Raw genomic sequence first — 19,546 nt, forward strand, 5'->3', positions numbered from 1 at the left:
ATTTAATTTTTGTCCCCCCCCTCGCAGCAGTATGCTGAGGACACTGCATTGACTCTCACTACTTTACCTTAACCTAACTACAATTTAAATCTCAGCCCTTAACTTCGCCAGTTCCTCAAAAAACCTGCTTCTGCCTCAATAGGACCAGGTTTTTTTGGTCTCCATGACGACTACTGGTCCCAACAAGGTCAGTGTTCATGCCAGAAAAGGTCCTAAACACAAGCACCTTGTTGTAAATGTCTGTGTTCACTCAGTTTCTACAGCTTTATCCGACACATGAGGAGGGGTCACAGGGAGCTGGAGATAATCCCAGTTGACACTTTTCTATTCTGCTGTTGTCGTTTTTTGTTTTTTTTTGCTTTTCCATCAGTGATAGAACCTGGTACTTGGTGCTGGTTTTAAGACAGTGGGAGTACCTGGAGAACATGCTAACTCCAAAAACAAAGACCCTTGTTTCGAGCTGGGATTCAAACCGGCGACCCTCTTGCTGTGTGGCAATCTGGGTTAGCGAGCCAACGCTATGGGGACTAAAATGACCACAGTGGACTGCACATGTGTTTTCTGGGATGGTTTTTACTCTGGCAGTGATCCAGATTGTGTAGGCACTCTTTGGGTGAAGTTCTTAAGAAAATCAAACCAGTAAAAAGACAACAAAAAAAAAAGAAGCAGGCGATGACAAGAGAAGAAGAAGTCGAGGAGAATGATCTTTAGTTGGCGAGAAGAAAGTTGCTGTCGCTGGAGCTTCCTTTACACAGCTCCGTCACGAGGTTGTGGAGTTTCTCTGACACTGCAACCTGGTGGTGGACAAGCACAAGAGCGATGTTTGTCATTTACGTAACTCACGAGGCACATGAGGTATATTCTGAGTAGAGCTGTAAATGAGGCTCACCGAGTAAGTGTCTGGCTCCTGCAGCCTCTTATGTCGAGGGTGCAGAGTCTGGAGAGAGCTTTGGACCTTTGCTCTAGTTTCTGCGGCGCTGCACAGAGGCTGCGTGACCTGCGAAATGTGGGAGACACATTTTTGTGTCAAGAGAAAACGCTCAGCATGTTTTACACATATTATCTTGTCATTTACTGTTATTTTAGATGCTGCACAGACTCAAAGTGATATCAAATCTTCCTGTACAATTCTAAAGAGGAAATAAGGAGACACTTTTAGTTGTATGGTGTGCCTCAGGGATCAGTACTGGGACCAAATTTATTGTATTTTATTTTTTATACGTGCTTCTCCTTTGCTTTAATGGTGTTAAAACTGGATTTTATTTTATTTTTATTAAACAGTTTTGTGTCATCTTCCCTGTATTGAATACTTAGTTTATATGTAAAAATACTGCATATAATAGCACATTAGAGTCGTTCAATAACTGGTTACTGGAGCTAAAGAAACATTGTGTATTATCTATTGTCATTAAATTTACCAGGGTCTTTGAATGCATCTCATTAGCTGCTCCTCACCACATAGCTCAACAAACAGTAAAGCCTGCATTCTTTTCATCAGAGTTTTGAATATATGAAGAGTCAACTAAAAATAACAGCCAATAACAGGGTTCCCACACCATCTACCTCCATGTGTAGAAAACAAAATCAATAATAAGGTCTTCACTTTACTTGGTTTTGTCCTTGAGCGCGTGTGATGGTTGTATATCTGTTTTTACCTGCTTAAATACAGCATATAAACCCGTCCCCTCCTCACCTCTCCTGTGGCGAACACTTCCTGACGCAGACAGACGACCTGAGCTGGAGTGATCGAGACGGCGTCGCTATTATGAACCGCAGGGTAACAGCTGAGTGCGACTCCCGCCTCTGGAGGAGACTCCACCGCCAGACACACCAGGTCTAGAAAGGGATGACCTGCAGGGGTGGGAAAGAGTGTTTACAACTACACATTCCCAAGACAAAATCTGTAAAGATTGTAATGAGGCTGGTGAATATAAACTGGGCTGTAGTGCCCTTGAGCAACGCACAGGACCGGGAAGTATGTCAATATTGCATTTTGCCAGACCTGACCTCCATGCAAAGTTTCAATAGATTCTATGCACGTTAACCTCCTCATAAATGACCGCAAAGACGTAACAATAATAATAATATATGAATGATATAAAAATGAAATCCCTCTGATGTTGTGAATCATATCGCAATTTCTGTCAAAATAATCGCAATTAGATATTTATTCAAAAATCTTTCAGCCCTAATCTGGCCCACGACGTCATATAAAACATAATTAAGAATTAATTAAGAATTATGAAGAAATGTCATTGTGACAGTGAGTCAGCAGCTTTGACCGATTTATAATTAATAATTACACATACTGCACATAAGCATGACTTTTATTTTGTAGTCACAGGAAGTAGCCACAGGAAGCTCAGAGTTCACCAGTGACTTTTAAAATGTTCCAATGTCGCTGGGAGTCAATGCTCTTAATCTACGCTGTAATCAAAGCTAAATTAAGGTGAAAAGAGTGACCTTGTTATTCGGCCGAGCGGAAGAGAGCGCTGCGGCAACGGTGTGAAAGCAAAGAGAAGGAACTGCAGATGGTGCATGAGGGACCTGAGGCCGCTCTCACCGTCAGCGTCTATGAGCCTGTAGACGGCTTTCCTCCCAGGAACAGTGCTCTTCTCTGGGTCTTCACTGATCTTCATCCTGGGTCTTCCCTGGACCTCCACCAACTAACACACACCAGGCCACACATTCACAGCATTTTAAAAAGGTACAGTGTGTAAAGTTTCACTTCCAAGTATGTAATTCTGCTTTCCCACTATACAGTTTCAGCATCTACAGCACTTTTTTTTTTTAAACTTTAATCTACTTTAATCTATATGTGACATTATTAGTATCGGTACTAAAGTACAGTGATACTTAAGTATTACGTAGTATTGCTTGAGTCGTTGCTGGAACTGTTAGATAAACTACAGTCTGTGCCCATGAAGCCGTGTTTCCATCACGGTACAGTTCAGTTTGGTACGGTTTGGAATGGTTAAGCCCTCGGTCAGGCTTGGTAGGCGGGGTGTGGAACTGTGCTGTACTGTACCATTACCCTGGTAACCCCAAGGGAAGGGTACCGGAGGATTTAATGGTTGGGGCCAGTTATTTTGGTACTATTCTTAATGGAAACACAAAAAAAAAATACATGTTTCACCTTAAGTCACTGTGAGCTAAGAAAAGGTTTAGTACAATTATTTGATGTCTGGCAGATGTGTGTGAGGTTGTGTGCGGCGCTAGGTGGCACAGAAATACACCAAAATTGAAGAAGAAGAAGACGTGTATAAAACACAAGAAGAAGAAAAATGTCTGGCAGAGTTAAGGGAACGAGAGGTGAGAATGAGACCATTTAGGGTTCTCAAAATACTGATTCCATGTGGATAAGAAGATTCTGGATCCTCCTGAACTCGGTGTTGTGTTGCAGCAGGACAGTGTGTCTTTATTTCATTACCTTATACACACAACCAAGCGAGGGTTGCTTTGTGCAGGTGACCAGGTGAGTTCCGACGCCAACCACGTCGATTTCATTCTCCTAAAAAACAAAAAACAGCACGTCCAAGACCATGAGGGACAAGGACTGGAGTCGAGAAGGAGAAGACGATTAAAGCGACGCTGACCTTTGAGTTGAGCTCGGCCATGCTTTCCTCTGAGATGTTATTGGACCCAACGATGATGAGCGCATTAAAAGCGGGAATGGAGAAGCTGTGGAGACGTAAGGTAATGGTACGATTTTACTTGTGAGGTGAGAGAGGCAGTAAAATCCCAACACAGTCTGTTGGTTGTAAAACACTCACTCACTTCTCACTGCAGAGTCGGAAAACGCGCCGCACTTCCACCGACTGCGCACACAGGTCGCCGCTGTCCAGGCGAACGCCCACGGGTTTGTAGCCCAGTTCACACAACGTCAAGGCCACGGCACAGAAGTTCAACAGGCCGCTACTGAAACCACGTACACACACACACGTACATGACTCGTATCAATGGTTTTCACAAAGCTTTGTGTTCATAATAATGTGTGAGTCTACAGCCACCTGCGTTATCTCTGGTGTGTTGCAAAACACAGAATTTAGTTTGCTTTCTCCTTCTCTCAGTAATGTCTGTACTGTAAATGGTTAAACAGTGGCAACAGGATGTCATTTCTGTCATCATACCTGTACTATAATGCATATATCAACAGATGTACCGATAAATCGAATGGCTAGAGAAAGCACAAACATCTGGTCACTCCTCTTCACTGTCGATACACGTGCATCACAACAGTAAAACATCATAAATGTGAATGACGAAATTACAAAATCTGAAGAGATTTCCCTTTAGTTTTTGATGGTGTTGATAATGAGTCTCAAATATTGTTAGTAAAAAAATATCAAAGACATGTTTTCAGTATGGGGATTCTGTAAATACCAGCCAACGCTGTAGCTGTCGATCACGGTGAGGAAGTTGTGGGGGTAGGCGATGGCGTAGGACAGGAAGGCAGCCAACTCGCCCTCTCGGATCTTTCCGGGCGTCGCTCCCAGGAGCTCACACACGCGACTCAACCAGCCCTTTGTCAGAGAGATGACGTCCACCGGATCAGAGTCCCCGTCCACTGCCACCAGAGTCTGCAGAAGAGGGACAACACACAGCAGACACATCAGATCTGGTGTATTAAAGACTCAGTTAAAACCTGAAAATAATGACCTTAGACCATACAAGCCGCACACGGAAGCAGCATTTAATACTAATTAGTCTCAAAGAGAGTTTTAAGTGAAATTAATAAGTAACCTCTTAGAGAAATATGGAAAAACAAACATTACAATCGAAAAAGAAAAAGCACTGGGGGCATCACTGAGCGAGTGGGAACAGTGCAGTTAAGTGTGTGTGAAGCATGAGAAGGGACCGGGCCCAGGCCTCTGAACATGTGACACATCCTACATGTCTGTCTGTCCAGAAAGATCCTCTGTGGCTCCTCCTCAGATTTCTCCAATTTTTAAAAAAGGTTTTTTTTTTCTTCACTCAACGTGAGGGTCTAAGGATAGAGGGCCTAAGGATAGAAGGTCTAAGGATAGAGGGTCTATGGAAAGAGGGTCTAAGAATAGAGGGTCTATGGAAAGAGGGTCTAAGGATAGAGGGTCTAAGAATAGAGGGTCTATGGAAAGAGGGTCTAAGGATAGAGGGCCTAAGGATAGAGGGTGTCACTTGCTGTACAGAGTGTAAAGCCCCTTTGAAGCTCACTGTGTTTGTGATGAGGGACTATATAAATAAAAGTGACTTGGTAAAATGAGGCACTGTAGGTGTCATGTTCTGTGCCAGCGGGAAGGAATAAATGCCCACGTCCTCCAGTTCAAGCCGAGCGTCAATGTGTTCATCACCTGTCGGAGCGTTAAAGGCTCTAAGTAGATAACACATGTTTGCTTCCTGACCACTGTCCAGGAGCTAAATCAAGAGTGCTAACACACTCTACTAGCTATCAACTCATGAGAGGAAAGAACAGCTTCATCACATTATGATGAGTTCATGGCACATTTATGATGATACAGTATGAATACATGCACATGGGAGCGGTAAAGAACGAGCACACAAGAGTCCTGGTGCTTCCAGAAAATCCCAGAATGCCTCAGTGACTCCACCTATCCCTCAGCAGATGTTTGTCTCTGTGCCACGACAAAAATAAAGTGATGACAAACCTGGATATGATAGAGAGTGAAATGGATTTATGAATGAAATCCACAAACCTGCGGTGATCTTTTGGTGATCATGAAAAAATACTCACTCGTGGCCACACCTCCTCCAGGGAGGTGAAGGAGGTGACGAATGAGTGAGCCATGGTTCCTGCAGTGGGGATCCCGAACAGGAAACCAGCCTGAACATTACTGGTGAGGTCGAACCCTGGAAAAAAAAAGTCAGGACACGTTCACACAGAGACAGAACTTTACATAGAGAATGTTTTTACTTTGTCATTCTTACAAAATAAGCACAAAAACAACTCTTAACACAGTATATATGCCAGGCCCAGGGGTGGAGCTGTAACACAGCCACAGAAATACACCAAGAGTAGAGAAGACGGCGTGGAGCGCGTGCACAAAGCTTAAACGCGGCGTACAAAATCAAAACACAAGAGCAAGAGAGAGAAACAGAGGTAATCATTCCTACCCTGTGCCATTAGACTGTACAATGCCTCACAGCAACGTCCACTAATCACACGGAAATAATTTAAATTACTGGCAAATAAAACTGCACCATATATATATTTATCTTGCACCTTAAAATCCACTGCTAGGCATCTTATCTTATTGTATATGGTGTATAGTATAGTTTGGCTCACTGTGTATTGCACTTTTTTTAATTTAATTTTTTATTTTTTATTTTTTGTATCGTGATTGTATTGTATTTTAGATTTATTTGTACAATTTCCCCTCTGGGATAACTAAAGTTATTTATCTATCTGTCTGTCAGATTCTCCTGAACATCCCAACTGACACTGTATGTAATGAATATTCCTGTTTTTTATGTTTGTAGAGAGACACTGAACTCCTCTTAAGTAAATAGTGGTTCATTAGTTCTTAAAAAAAACTCCTCTTTTACCATAAGAGTGCATTCTAAATGTCTTTGGGTTACATTTTTGTTCATTCTTGTTTTATTTTGTTGCACAGCAGCAGCTCATAACTCTTGTCTTGTGTCTCTGGTACGACTCGTTGTGCAGTCGCCAACGAGAATAAAAAAAAAAAAAAGAAAAATGCATTAGCTGCAAGTGAACACAGTAAGTGCCTGAACATGTTTGACTGGCTACGCAACATTTACCTCCAATGTGTGTGTATCGTGAGGCGGTGAGGCCTCCGTCTGGCCCCTGCGCTCGCCTGAGGCCCATCTCCAGCAGCTTCCTCCTGGGACCAGCTGCCAGGCGGAAGCGCGCTGCGTTACTACACACCAGGCTGCCGACAGAGAGGAGAGGAGGGGAGTGGGGAAAGCACATTGTTTTTTATGAGCCCTGCTACGGTAAAACATTTGCATAGTGTTATATAAGAGCTGGGGGGAGAGGGCACAAGGTCACATACTCAGAAAAAGGGTAAATATAGAAGCACTGATTACGTTACGTTTCTTTCTCTGTGATTTGGTTTATGACATAACAACTCTTTGAGATATATACCATGTCTCTGTGGTGTCATGATCAGACGACCTATAGACCCTAATAGGGCTGAAAAATTAATCACAATTTGATCAAAGACACAGGAGGCGCAAAATATGCGTGTAAAATATAATTTTAGATGAATTATCTTCTTGAGAGTTTTTAAAGGAACTGATTTTTCTGCTTCTTAAATGTTGAATATTTTCTCCATAAAACAAAGAAACCATTAAAACAGAATAGTTTTTGGTTTTCGGATAAAAACAAGACATTTGAGAGGTTTGAGAAACACAGAACAACGCTTTCTGACATTTTATAAACCAAACGATGACTCGAGAAAATAATGGACAGATGAGTTTGTTGCAGCTCTACTTGATCCGTACGATCATTTTACACTGTGTTGTGCATCACACGCATAAATATATCAAATAAGAAACTTTTCATGTGAAATAATGGGAAATAACTGGATCATTTAGGTAAACTGTGTCGTTTAAACTTGTTGTTTAGTCACAATCAGACATGCATGTGTAATTACACGATTAAAAAACATGACGCATATTCATACACACATCACAACTGATTCAGAATTCTGTCCTGGCTTCAGTTTAAACTCTTCTATCTCTGCTCCTGGTCCCTCACTCTGCCGTCTCCCTCATTCCTTTACTCTCCTTTCACCACAACCAGCCTAGGCAGATGCTGCACACCTTTTAATCTGGCTCTGTCAGAGGTTTTTAATCTGTTCCCACTGACACTGAGTGTTTGCTCTTCTATTGTAAAAAGAAGGTCGATGCCTTGAGATTATGTGTGTTGTGATTTTGTGATTTCAGTAAACACTTTATTGAAGTTGGAAAAGGTAGAGAGATACGTAAGACGATTAAAAATTAAAGAAAAATAAATAAAAGAGCACAAATTCTGAGATTAAAGAATTCTGACTTTAATCTCTTTAATCTAATGTGTAAAAGATAAAAGTTAGTAAAAAATAAAAAATGTATCTATAAAATGAAGAAGAATCGCTGTGATGCGCAGAGCTCCAGGGTTAAGATGGTTAGAATTAGGATTAGGATAATTGTTATGGGTATTTACTTTAGTTGTGATGGTTAAGGTTAGAGTGAGGTGCTCGGGAATGCATTATAATCTATGATATGTCCTATATCTATGTGTGTGTGTGTGTGTTGTTACCTGGCATAGTTAACCAGACACAGTAAACTGGTCTCCAGCAGTTGAACGACAGCCAGCGGACCTGCCACCTCCATCAGGGGCACCTGCAGATATTAGATGTCAGCGCAGTTTATAAACACCAAACGTGACCTTTGACATCTTCCGTCTTCTCACCCTGGCAAACACCACGGTTCCCTCTGGCACGGAGCGGAGCGTGACACCCGAGCAGTCCAGGCCGCGCAGGAACTCGAAGAAGGCGGGGTCAGTGGCTGGAGGCAGCACCGAGCGCAGGAACTCCACATCTGTGAAACACCATGAAACACAGCAGCTGGATCACCAGACCTACAGATTCAGCCTTCAAGCTCGCTCTCTCACGTGTCCCATAATTACACACACACACACATTTATAACAGCTAATCTAATCCAGCAGTGGCCGTGACTCGTCCAGGATCAAGATGTCTATGACAAGAGGTGGAAAGCAGGGATTAAGCGACACAATACATCGTGCTACAGTTTGCTTTGGTAACGTGTCTGTACTTTACTTTGTTATTTATATTTCTAACAACTTGTACTTTTACTCCACTACGTTCCGTCTCACTTTGTTACTCGTTACTACCAAATAAAATCAGAAGAAGAAGAGTTAGTATTATGGTCTTGATGAACTACTTTACACTACAGTTTTCACTCATTCACAAATGCCGCAACATGGGGTTAAGTTAAGTGTCTCTGCTCTAGCAAGGCCAGGAATTGAACCCACAACCTTCCAGTTGAATGACAAATTGCTTTTTTACTTACATTTTATATCAGAAAATTATACTTTTGATACTTAAGTACAGTAAATGTCATACATTTTAAAGACTTTTTACTTCAGTAATATTGTTGTTGTTTTTTAAAGTGACTTCAACTTCTACCAAAGTCACTTTGTGGTCACATACTTTTTGACTCACTTTTAGGTGATTTATACAAGATTGAATTTCCCTCTGCTGTGAACCGTGAACTTGGATTTCCTCGTGTTTTTAAAGTTCCACGTCCGTGTAAAGGTGGACTGACCCTCGCAGACCTGTGACCCACACATGATTATTTTTATGGTCTAAAGTTCAAGGATAAACTTTAATCTGACGGTTTCTCGCGGCACTGCAGGGATCATGAAGAGGGTCACACGGCGGCGGTGTTGCGCAATCAGCTCGGTATGCGTCAAAGAGGACAAGCGCGGGGGGGGGCGAAAATCACGGCGTTTTTACGTTGTTATTCACTTTAAAACACCCGGTTGTTCGTGTATTATAAACAGATTGTGAGACGTGAAGTCGAGCGAGTGTCTCACCTTCGTGTGTGAAGCGAAAGCTGCGCAGAAACAGCTGACAGTCGTGCAGACCGGCGAACAGCGAGAAGCCGCCGCCGAACGGGTTATCCCTGAAGAAGAGCTCGAACACGGCGGGCTCCTGGTGGCGGCGGGCCCGCCAGTACGAGTACGCCATGGTGAACTGGTAGAGGTCGGTGAGCAGCGGCGGGACCCGCTCTCGGATCGACCGCTCCATGGTTGTAGTAGCAGCCTCCTCGCGGCATGTGTTGACAGTTGACGGCGCTGCCATGTTCCTCCTCCAGCCCCGGCTCCTGGTTCACTGATGCCGAGATGTCTGGGACATGGAGTCCCCCCCCCTCCAGCTCAGGCTCAGCCTCCAGAAGAAACCTCCTCGCACTCGTACTGCTTTCTGCTGACAGATTCCAGCTAAGTTAATTTGATCCCAATCAACCTGATGTCACGCATTATCACTTTCCACTGAACTTTCGTGACCGACAAGGTTCTAATGTCACGGGCTTCGTTTTCTGTAACACAACTATTGAGACAGACATGCTTCACGTGTTTTACTCATCACACACACAACCAACCCACTCTGAAAACTGAGCAAGCTAAATGGAACCCAGCCATGATCACTGCTGCGCAAAGGGCAAGATGAATATTTATTTATTTTTATCTTTTACAGTGGTCTTTCCTTGTAAAATTCTTACCAGAGGCGTTTCAAGAACAACCGGGGTCCCCAAAAAGCGACCCTGGTAAAGTAACTGAGAGGCAGTTCAGACCTGATTTGCATCACAGAGATTCTGGACACAAGAACACAAGTAGCAATAAATTATGAGCAATCGAAAACACGCCAAATTGAGTCAATCTTGATTTGTGGCTAAGGGTGGGTGAGGAAATTTTAATCTGGTCTGAACTCACAGCATCATAATGTGGAACTATAACGTGCCCTTTGAAGTTGAGAGAAGGCAAAATACAAGTCAGTATTAAGTTTATTACATATTCAACAGAGAAACTGGTTTCTTTTGTTGTCAAAGCACATTTCATCTGCCTAAATAAATGTTAAATGCAAATCCCCGTCAAAAGACACCACTTACTTATTTTAGAACTGCTCATTTGACTTGTCACGTGTGTGCTATGGCAAAGAATTGGCAAAGCAAATCAAGTGCTCCCTTCACAGCTGACCGACGACATACCTGCACATTCATTCAGAGCTGCTGCTTTTCCTATGCGTTGCAGCTCCAAGTCTCCAAGTCAGTACAGGCGTCAGATTATCCTGAGGTATACTTTGCCGATGAGTGTGTACAGATACTGCAACAAGTGCTGTGATGGTAGTCTTGAAAAACACAATACCAAGTCTGGACTAACTATTACTTTCATCATCGATTAATCTGTCGATTACTTTCTCGATTAATCGAGTACTTGTTTGGTCCGTAAAGTGTGTTTACCAAAACCTGGAAGTGATGATGTTCTCAAACGTCTTGTTTTGTCCAAAAACTAAAATTAAGATTTTAATGAAGATTTCTTTGTCGAATGGGGCAAAGGAACTGAATTTGAAAAATCAGAAAGCATGTTTTAATTATTTTTGACAGATGAATCAATTATCAAAATAGTTGGCAATGAATTTAGTAGTCGATAAATAATTGATTAATCAAATAATCATTGCAGCTCTAATTGATTTAATCCAAAAAAATGACCTTCCACTCATCAATAATCTTATAAATTAGGACATTGGTCCATGCATCTCACTAACAAACACACGATGAACATGGGTCAATGTTGGACACACGCACACATCTGTCGATGATGTCAAAGTGGTCCACATGCTGTGTGTGGACGACTAACTAAACCTGTGACTGCTTCTTGTCGTTATCCCAGTTCTCCTTGCTGCCCACTGCCCTGCTCTGCTGCCGGGAAGCATCCTGCCACTTCATTGGTCAGCGTGTGCTTCTGTCCTCCCCATATGAAATGTGTAGGCTGTCCCGATTGTCCCTCCCCCTGATCGTAGACAAAGAAGGTGCTGAGCTCGATGGCCAGAGCCGAGCAGACCAGGCCGACACCTCCCGATCGCTCCGAGCAGGGATGATACAACCGGCCACTGCTGGGATGCATGTACAGAGCCTCGGGACGGAACGGCACGGCCAGCTTCTCCTCTCCGCCGCAGTAAGACAGCAGCTCCCGGTCTCCCTGCAGCAGGTGGGTGAAGACCACAGGTCGGTCATCGCAGCGCAGGAAGTTCCTCTCCCTCCCGCACAGGGACAGGAAGGGGAAGTCGTCCTCGTAGCGCCCGCTCTGGTTTGAACGCAGCCGACTGAAGAAGAAGACCAGGAACTGTTTGTCTGAAGAAGAGAGAGACATAGAACATAAATGTGGTCATCACAAAGGCTTGGACTGACCAGTCAATCTGTGCAGATGAGACATTTTGGGGATTAAATAAAAAGTTAAAGAGAGAATGAATTCAGTCAAAAGCAACACTATCTGATTATTAGTGTCTTTGTACAGTGTCGGTTTGGGATGTGATGACATTATTGAGAATTTTGATGAATGAAAACATCATCAACACATTGTTTTTGGTGAATCTTCAATCTTTAAGATTTCATGTGAGGGATTTAACATTACAGAATTTTGTAACACTGTTTCCTCTTAACATCAAACCCTTTTCCAGTTAAATGATGGACATTATATTTCTGACTTCGTGACTATGTTGTTTGTTGACTGTTTATTTAAAAATGCTCCACAATTAAAACGAGCTGTGACTGAGATTCACCAACACTGTCTGTTAATAACAAAATAATCACAGTAATCTATTAAAACAGGGTTTACTACACACAGTTTATTTGTCTGTGTGTGTGTGTGTGTGGCTATAGTAGGTTGTGAGGAACCATTTCATTCAAAACTATCTTTGTGAGGACATTTTTGGCTGCTCCTCAAAACGTTTAAGTACTTTTTGAGGGTAAAGACCTGGTTTTAGTGTTAGGGTTAGAGACTAGCATGTGTGTGTGTGTGTGTGTTTACCTTTAAAGCAGGTGACAAAGTTCTTCATCTTTGTGTCATCGAGAAAAAGCTGTAAATATTACATCAAACACAGGAATAAGAATCCAGTATTATGTACACACACATATTATATGTATATATGAAATGGCTGTGTCACACACACACCTGTCCCTGGTGGTCCATATAGTAGAAGTACTCCCGGATGCGTGGCTCGGGGCTCTGGCCCTGGATGTACGCAGCGGTGCTTCTAAAGGAGGTGAAGCCGGTGGGCAGGCAGCGCCGGGCGGCCACAGCTCTGCCACTGAGAGCCGCCGTCCGGAGCAACAACATGACCGAGCAGCAGCGTGACAGAATTTAAGAATTTAAACACGGAATACAGGACAACAGAGGACACAAAAGAGAGCGGAAGAGCTCTCTACACGAGCTTTACACTCGTGTTGTTGTTGTTGTTTACACAGCTGTAGATTCAACCCGGAACCTTTTTTCGCCGCTGCAACGCCGTCAGTTTGTGGATGTTGCCACCTGCTGGACACTGGTGGAACTTTGTTTAGAATGAAAATAAACAGTGGCGCTACAGAAGCACAATATAGAGTTATTATTAGCTCAGTTTGCATAATAAATTGCATTATTGAAGTATATACAGTACAAACTATAATCTTTGATTAACAAACATGTTGTCATGGCCACAGTAATGAGATTCCTGACAATTAAACAACTATACGATTAAAAATGTGACACTCAAAATTCATCCAGTCTTTTCTCCTTCTTCTTCTTCTACCACCAGCATTTTCCACTACCAGGAATCATTTTGAGTAACTGTGAGGAAAAAGTGCAAAAACATTCCACTTTATTAGGTACACCTCACCTGTTACACTGCCTAAGACACATACACATGGCCGTGAGTTTAAACTGAGAATCAGAATGGTGATTTAAGTGACTTTGAATGTGCCATGCTTTCAGAAACGACTACTGTTCTACTAGGGTTTTAAGAGAAAGGGTCCAAAAAACACAAGGAAATATCCAGTGAGCAGCAGCAATGCCTTGTTTATGCCAGAGGGCAGAGGGCAGTTAGAAATGATAGATATGCAATATATGAACTCAGAATAATAAATAGACGTGTTATAGCCAAGTGATGAAGAAAAAACAAAGCACATCAAACCTTGAAGCAGATGAGAGGGAGCGGTTTGGGTGGAGAACTTGGAGCAGAGTCAAAGAATGTGCTTCATTTTTTCATCCACAAGTTTATTTATTTGTTCAGATCTCCAACATCCTGTTTCATGTACTTATTATTTTGTTAATACCTTATTTTACATGTTCAGCATTTTCTATGCAAAGCAATTTTTTTTATCTTTTGTTATTATTGTTTAATTGTTATATTTTATCTGGTGAAGAGAAGATAACTAACTGAAAATCATCAGCAGCATCATACTGTATATGGACCGTGGAGTTGTGTAATGAAGTGACTCGTGAGTGAGTGAACAAAGTCACAGACACACAGTGTACAGTATGTGGTGAACACAACAGCTACAGCTCTTTCTCTCTGTGTGTGTGTGTGTGTGTGTGTGTGTGTGTGTGTGTGTGTGTGTGTGTGTGTGTGTGTGTGTGTGCTGATGAAAGAGGAACATAAATAACAACATTCCACAGAGACAATGCTGCTACAGGCCAACACACACACACACATACACACACACACAACTATTCTTCTGAGGACACTGCTTTGACTTCCATTCATTTGGACAGCTGAAGTAACTCCTGACAATTTAAAACTTAACCAGTTAGTCAGAAATGAGGTTCTGCCTCATTAGGACCAGGTTATAGTCTCCCTAAGGTCGACAGGTCCTGACCAAGGTTATTACAGTTCACTAAAAAACTAACAAAATAACTGAACATTTTCATTAACTATTCTGATTCTCGTGTTTTGAGGACAAGGGCAAAATGTCCTCACAAGTGTGCGTCCTCACAGCCTACAGAGACAGACAGACTGACAGACTGACAGACAGACAGTTAACCTGTGGGACTGACAACAACAAACAAAGAGATTCAAACAAATTCATGACTTGACCTTCCTTCATACACAATCATTAAACACCCTCAACACTCACACTGCTGTCTGTCTGTCTGTCTGTGAAAACCACATTTCCCATCATCCACCACTCACCTGTCCTGTTTCCTGACCTCACCTGGAGACTCCTCTTCCGCCTCACCTCCTCCTCCTCCTCTTCCTCCTCCAGGCTCGGGTGGAGTTTTTCTTGTCTTGTGTTTTTACCTGGATTGACTCTCTCTCTCTCTGTGGCGGAGCACACACACACACACGGACTCGTTCTCACGGACTCATTCACGGTTTCAACCATGCACTTATAAACGGACAGTTTTGGCTTGAGTGCTGTTCACGGACCTCACAGTAAGTCTGTATTTTACAGTGATCCGCGAGAGCTCACGCTAAAGTCGATTCTTAACCGGTTAAATTAGCAACAAAAACAACAACAATCTGTTCACTGGCGTCGCTGACAACGTTTATTTGTTTTGCCGTAAAACTATTTCCTAAACTCTTCAAAATGGTTCTCAAAATCTTCTTTTAAAAAAAGAATAGTTTCTTCGTTGTATGCATGTATGTGTGTGTGCGTGGGTCTCGAGGGGTTCACCTTTTGGGTACGGGGTGACGTCATCGGCGTCAATTTTGTTGGTTTTTATTTGACATTAACGTAAATTTAAAGTAAAGACAATGGCGTTTATTCGACTGTGGTTTATTGTTCAGAGTTTCTGTGGCGTTCAAAGGTTGTGTGTCGGTTTCGGTCAGCAGGTATGAGTCACCCGCCCCGTTCAAACCGGGGACACCGGGAGAGAAACGGGGATCACCGGGAGAGAAACGGGGACCACCGACATTACCGGGACCCCCACGATGACAGACGTCCATCACCCGACACTGACAGGTGCGTTCACTGACCTGGAACAACAGGTGGACTTTTTCTCTCAACAGTTTCTCGTGCCTTTGTTTGTTTTCTCTACAAACATTTTACAAAAAACACATGCGAGCTTTGAATGTTGTTGCCGCCATTTTGTTTGTGTGAAACATTATTTAAACAAAAAAAAAACACAATTTCTTCAACTTTCACTCATTCACTTATTGTCAATAGGCTATTTAGTATTTAGCGCAGCAAAAATGATCGATATTGACTAGAGCTGCAACTAACGATTATTTTCATAATTGATTCATCTGTCGATTCTTTTCTCGATAAATCAAGTAATGTTTGGTCCATAAAATGTCAGAAAATGTTAAAAAAAATGTTGATCAGTGTTTGTCAAACCTGGAAATGATGATGTTCTCGAATGTCTTGTTTTTGTCCACAAACCAAAATGATTGAGTTTTAAAAATGTTCACATTTCAGAAATCTTGTTTTAATCATGAAAAAAAGCTTCAAATCGATTATCAAAATAGTTAACGATTAATCGAGTAATTGTTTCAGTTCTAATATTCAGAGTGGAAGAATGTTATTGTGTTATAGACTGTGAAAATGTACTTATATTACAGAAAATATCTAAATATAATGGGGGAGGGAAAGCAGTTATAGCTACTAACGTATAGTATAAACTTACAGCATGCATTACTGTAGATGAAAGTAACAGCTCTGCAAACTGTAAGTGTTTCACTGTCAAAGTTGTTACGGTGTCTTGTCTATTATGTTTAAAAAAATGACAAACATTTTAGGAAAGGAGAATCCAGGTCTGATTTATCCGGTGGTAGCATATAAATCACCTAACTCAAAATAACAGATTTACACAAGAATTTACACCCTGGATTCGTACTACATCATCCACAACTGGTGATAAAGCTCATAAATCTTCCTCTACCTTGTGCCCTTAGTTCATATAAATGATTGGACAACAGGACTCTTTAGTTTTAATGGTAGTTTATTAACTAAAGCTGAGGTTTAAGTTCATTCTTCTCTCCTCCTCCTCCTCGGCTGACATCTGTAATGTTACATTCCTGCCTCCCTCTTCTCCTGTAATGTTTTCTGATTCCCTCCTACTTGTGGATCTGTCGCTGAAGTTCTTCCATCAACAAAATAATCTCATCACAAGCTCTATTTAGTCGATGCATTTTCCACGTTGAACATGTTGAACAGGGTGAACAGTTTTCTACATGTGGAAAAGTTTCAGTTCTTCAGTGAAACCAGGCGTCCTCTTTCGTGTTTATACCTCAGAAATAAAATATTCCAGAATTAAAAACTCTCTCCAATTCTTGTGTGTCTGTGTTTTGTAGGTCGCCCTCCTCTCGACCTCCATCTTACCCCAGAGAGGCAGACTCTGCTCCCACACATGTGCGGGACGTCCCCAGAGTGAAACAGCAGGACTCTAAATGCACACACATGTGCTCCAGGAGAGGTGAGTCAGGATCTGAGCTTCATTCCCCCCCCCCCCCCCCCCCCCCCCCGCGCCGCTCTGTGAATTACTGGACTTACTGGTTCTCTGGTGTAAACACACCTCTTTCCTCAGAGTCTTGATTTAAACAAGGAAACATGAACCGTTAAAAAGGTGAGAAAGCCTGAGCTCGATACTGGAGCCTGATACTTGATTCATGATCTGCTGTGGAACCTTTGAGCTGGAGCCAGAGAGGCACTGTCCACTGTGGACAGGTCAGCTGTCCATCACAGGACCAGCACATTCCACCAAACCAGTCTGCTCCATTACTCGTTTATTTATGAATAAATCATGGAGTCTGAACGCCTGTGTTTATGTGGCATTCATGACGTTATAGGTGTGAAGTTTTTGAACGATGCGAGAAGTCACTTTTCAGAGAATGGCAGTGACTGTGGAGGTTCAGTTAAAATATTGTAGTTTTAAGGTGAGTTTGTTTAAATAATGAGTTTTAAGTACCAGGAGTTTCTAGAAAAATACCTATTTTCATGACTAAGTCACATCTCTTCTTCATCAAAGGTTATTCCATGACATCGTCTTCTAATGTCTCCTTTTTTTTTGGGATCAACAGTCTAGAACTTGCAGAAACTTCAGTTAGGGTTAGGGTTAGAGATGTGGGAGAAGTCCTCTGTGATACAGCAGCGTCTGACCTCATCATCATGATCGTATCAGGCAAAGAAACTCATTTCATTTGATTTTACTTTTGTCTGTTTTGCTCACCTGTTTCCTCTCAGGCATCATGCTGATCTGCGCCGTGTTGACCAACGCTCTGGTGCTGATCTGTGTGGTGGCCGCTCAGATGGTGTCGTCGGGCATGACCTCCGCCGCCAACATGGGCGGGTTCAACATCAACTCCAACTTCAACCTGCAGGGCACCGAGCTGCAGAAAGCCCGGGAGCTGGACATGCAGTACAGCCAGATGAGGGCGCCGGGGATTTACGGCGGCATCGCCTTCAGCCTGACCTTCGGTGTCCTCTCGCTGCTGTTCGTGGTCTCCGGGAACAAACCCGCACACCTGATGTCGAGGAAGCTTCTGGTCGGAGCGCTGGTGTTCCAGGCTGTGGGCGCGGCGGGGTACGTGGTGGCCGTCGGCCTCTACCTGCACTTCATCATCGGCGTGAACGCCACAGATATTTGCCAGCAGCGGGAGCGGCTGTACGCACGCAGCGGCTACACCTGGATGAATTGTGACGTTGGCGGGGCGGACGCGGCCGTGGCTCTGTTCGGCCTCATCACGGCCATCCTTTACACGGCCGGCGCCGTGCTCACCGTCAACACCATCCGAGGCGTGAGGCGGTACCTGCAGGAGCGGAAACGCAGGGAGGCAGAGAGACCCAGGGGCCCGCTGAGGGCTGCAACCAGCGCCGTGTGAGCATCTGGAGTCTGTTCACGGATTCCCATAGTCTGTGATCATACAGCTGATCACCATGGAAACCTCTCACTCACTGCTCACTTTTTACATCAGATGTAAAACATCTGTGTTTTTATGAACAAAACTATTCACAGATGGCTCATGACCCAAATCACAATATAGCCATATCTGTAACACCTATTGTTTTTTTTTTATTGATAAACAAGAGTTTATAAGAGATATTTCACTTCATTTTATGACATTCCTTAAAAACCAACCACTGTCATTGTTCTCAAGAGAAATAATCCACACCCTGTCGCCCACACAGTGAGTAAAGTCAATTTTTCTTTTTACTTGTGTGGTTTGACCTTTTCTGTGTGACCTCACTGGACTTCTAACAAGGTCACATGGCACTGTTATTTTTCAAGTTAACGATTTTTAACTCATGTGAATTAATGTGTTTTATACATATTTTATTATTAGATGTTTATAATGTAAAGATGATTTTGATTTGAATGTTTTGTCTGCTCAAAATTAAACCTCGACCACTGTGACTTTTCAGCTCAACCCCTGGTCATTTTGAGTCGCTCACCAAATAAATACAATTCATTATAATAAATAGCCTGTAGAGGGTGTCAGAGATCTGAGCACCCTCTGTCCCGCTCCCTGCCAACCATGATCACACACTTACACACAAACCTTTTTAACCTCACCACAATTCAAATCTTAGCCCTAAATTTAACCAGTTCCTCAGAAATGAGGTTCTGCCTCATTAGGACCAGGTTTTGAGTCTCCGTGAGGACGACTGGTCCTGTGTTTACGCCAGAAAAAAAGTCCTGAAAGGGCAACAAATATAAGTCGACACATAATCAGTACTTTTAAAGGTGTGAGAGAATGTGAGGACCAGCTTAATTATCCTCACTTTCAGAAAATTGTCCTTCGTCTGGTTCTCACAAGGATGTTTGAACGTATGCACACGCAGACAGACAGACAGACACAGAGACACAGAGAGAGCAGTGATGTAACCCCAGCTCTGCCTGGTCCACTCACTCACTCACTCTGTCTGTCTGTCCCTAACAAAAGAACCCAGTGAGGTAATTATCCATGTTCTAATTTTACCATTTCACATCACCATCACAATGCCGCGGATTGTATCACAGGCACAAAACAAGACGACGTCAACTCGGCCGAGAGAAACGCGACCCTGTTTGCCTCTCGATGTGCGTCCCTTTCAAAATAAAAGAAGGGT

The 19,546-nt window shown here is 42.8% G+C and overlaps 3 protein-coding genes across 5 annotated transcripts; 1 reads left to right on the top strand and 2 right to left on the bottom strand.

Moving 5' to 3' along the window:
- Positions 1–553: 553 nt before the first annotated feature.
- On the bottom strand, positions 554–9,901 carry naprt (nicotinate phosphoribosyltransferase). Of its 2 annotated transcripts, none has more exons than XM_058637632.1 (13): positions 9,561–9,901; positions 8,414–8,541; positions 8,261–8,343; positions 6,760–6,890; positions 5,732–5,847; positions 4,384–4,580; positions 3,778–3,915; positions 3,597–3,681; positions 3,431–3,511; positions 2,564–2,666; positions 1,694–1,851; positions 890–997; positions 554–794 (listed from the first exon to the last, which is right to left on the bottom strand). In XM_058637632.1, exons 1-13 carry the CDS (start codon positions 9,826–9,828, stop codon positions 708–710), a joined length of 1,683 nt encoding a protein of 560 aa, XP_058493615.1. In that variant the 5' UTR covers positions 9,829–9,901; the 3' UTR covers positions 554–707. The 2 variants fall into 2 exon arrangements, with proteins under 2 accessions (XP_058493615.1, XP_058493614.1); XM_058637631.1 differs by having other exon boundaries at positions 3,778–3,918; positions 9,561–9,898.
- Positions 9,902–10,510: 609 nt separating this feature from the next.
- c9h8orf82 (chromosome 9 C8orf82 homolog) lies at positions 10,511–13,637 on the bottom strand. Its single transcript, XM_058637633.1, has 3 exons — positions 12,696–13,637; positions 12,552–12,600; positions 10,511–11,875 (listed from the first exon to the last, which is right to left on the bottom strand). The coding sequence occupies exons 1-3, from the start codon at positions 12,858–12,860 to the stop codon at positions 11,406–11,408; spliced, it is 684 nt and encodes a 227-aa protein (XP_058493616.1). The 5' UTR covers positions 12,861–13,637; the 3' UTR covers positions 10,511–11,405.
- Positions 13,638–14,664: 1,027 nt separating this feature from the next.
- On the top strand, positions 14,665–18,851 carry si:ch211-191a24.4 (uncharacterized protein LOC100150331 homolog). 2 transcript variants are annotated; one of them, XM_058638434.1, is made up of 4 exons: positions 14,665–14,931; positions 15,328–15,460; positions 16,792–16,913; positions 17,681–18,851. In XM_058638434.1, exons 2-4 carry the CDS (start codon positions 15,333–15,335, stop codon positions 18,316–18,318), a joined length of 888 nt encoding a protein of 295 aa, XP_058494417.1. In that variant the 5' UTR covers positions 14,665–14,931; positions 15,328–15,332; the 3' UTR covers positions 18,319–18,851. The 2 variants fall into 2 exon arrangements, with proteins under 2 accessions (XP_058494417.1, XP_058494418.1); XM_058638435.1 differs by having other exon boundaries at positions 14,666–14,931; positions 15,331–15,460.
- Positions 18,852–19,546: the final 695 nt, after the last annotated feature.

The sequence above is a fragment of the Solea solea genome, chromosome 9 (assembly GCF_958295425.1).
Source record: "Solea solea chromosome 9, fSolSol10.1, whole genome shotgun sequence".
Classification (NCBI taxonomy): Eukaryota; Metazoa; Chordata; class Actinopteri; order Pleuronectiformes; family Soleidae; genus Solea; species Solea solea.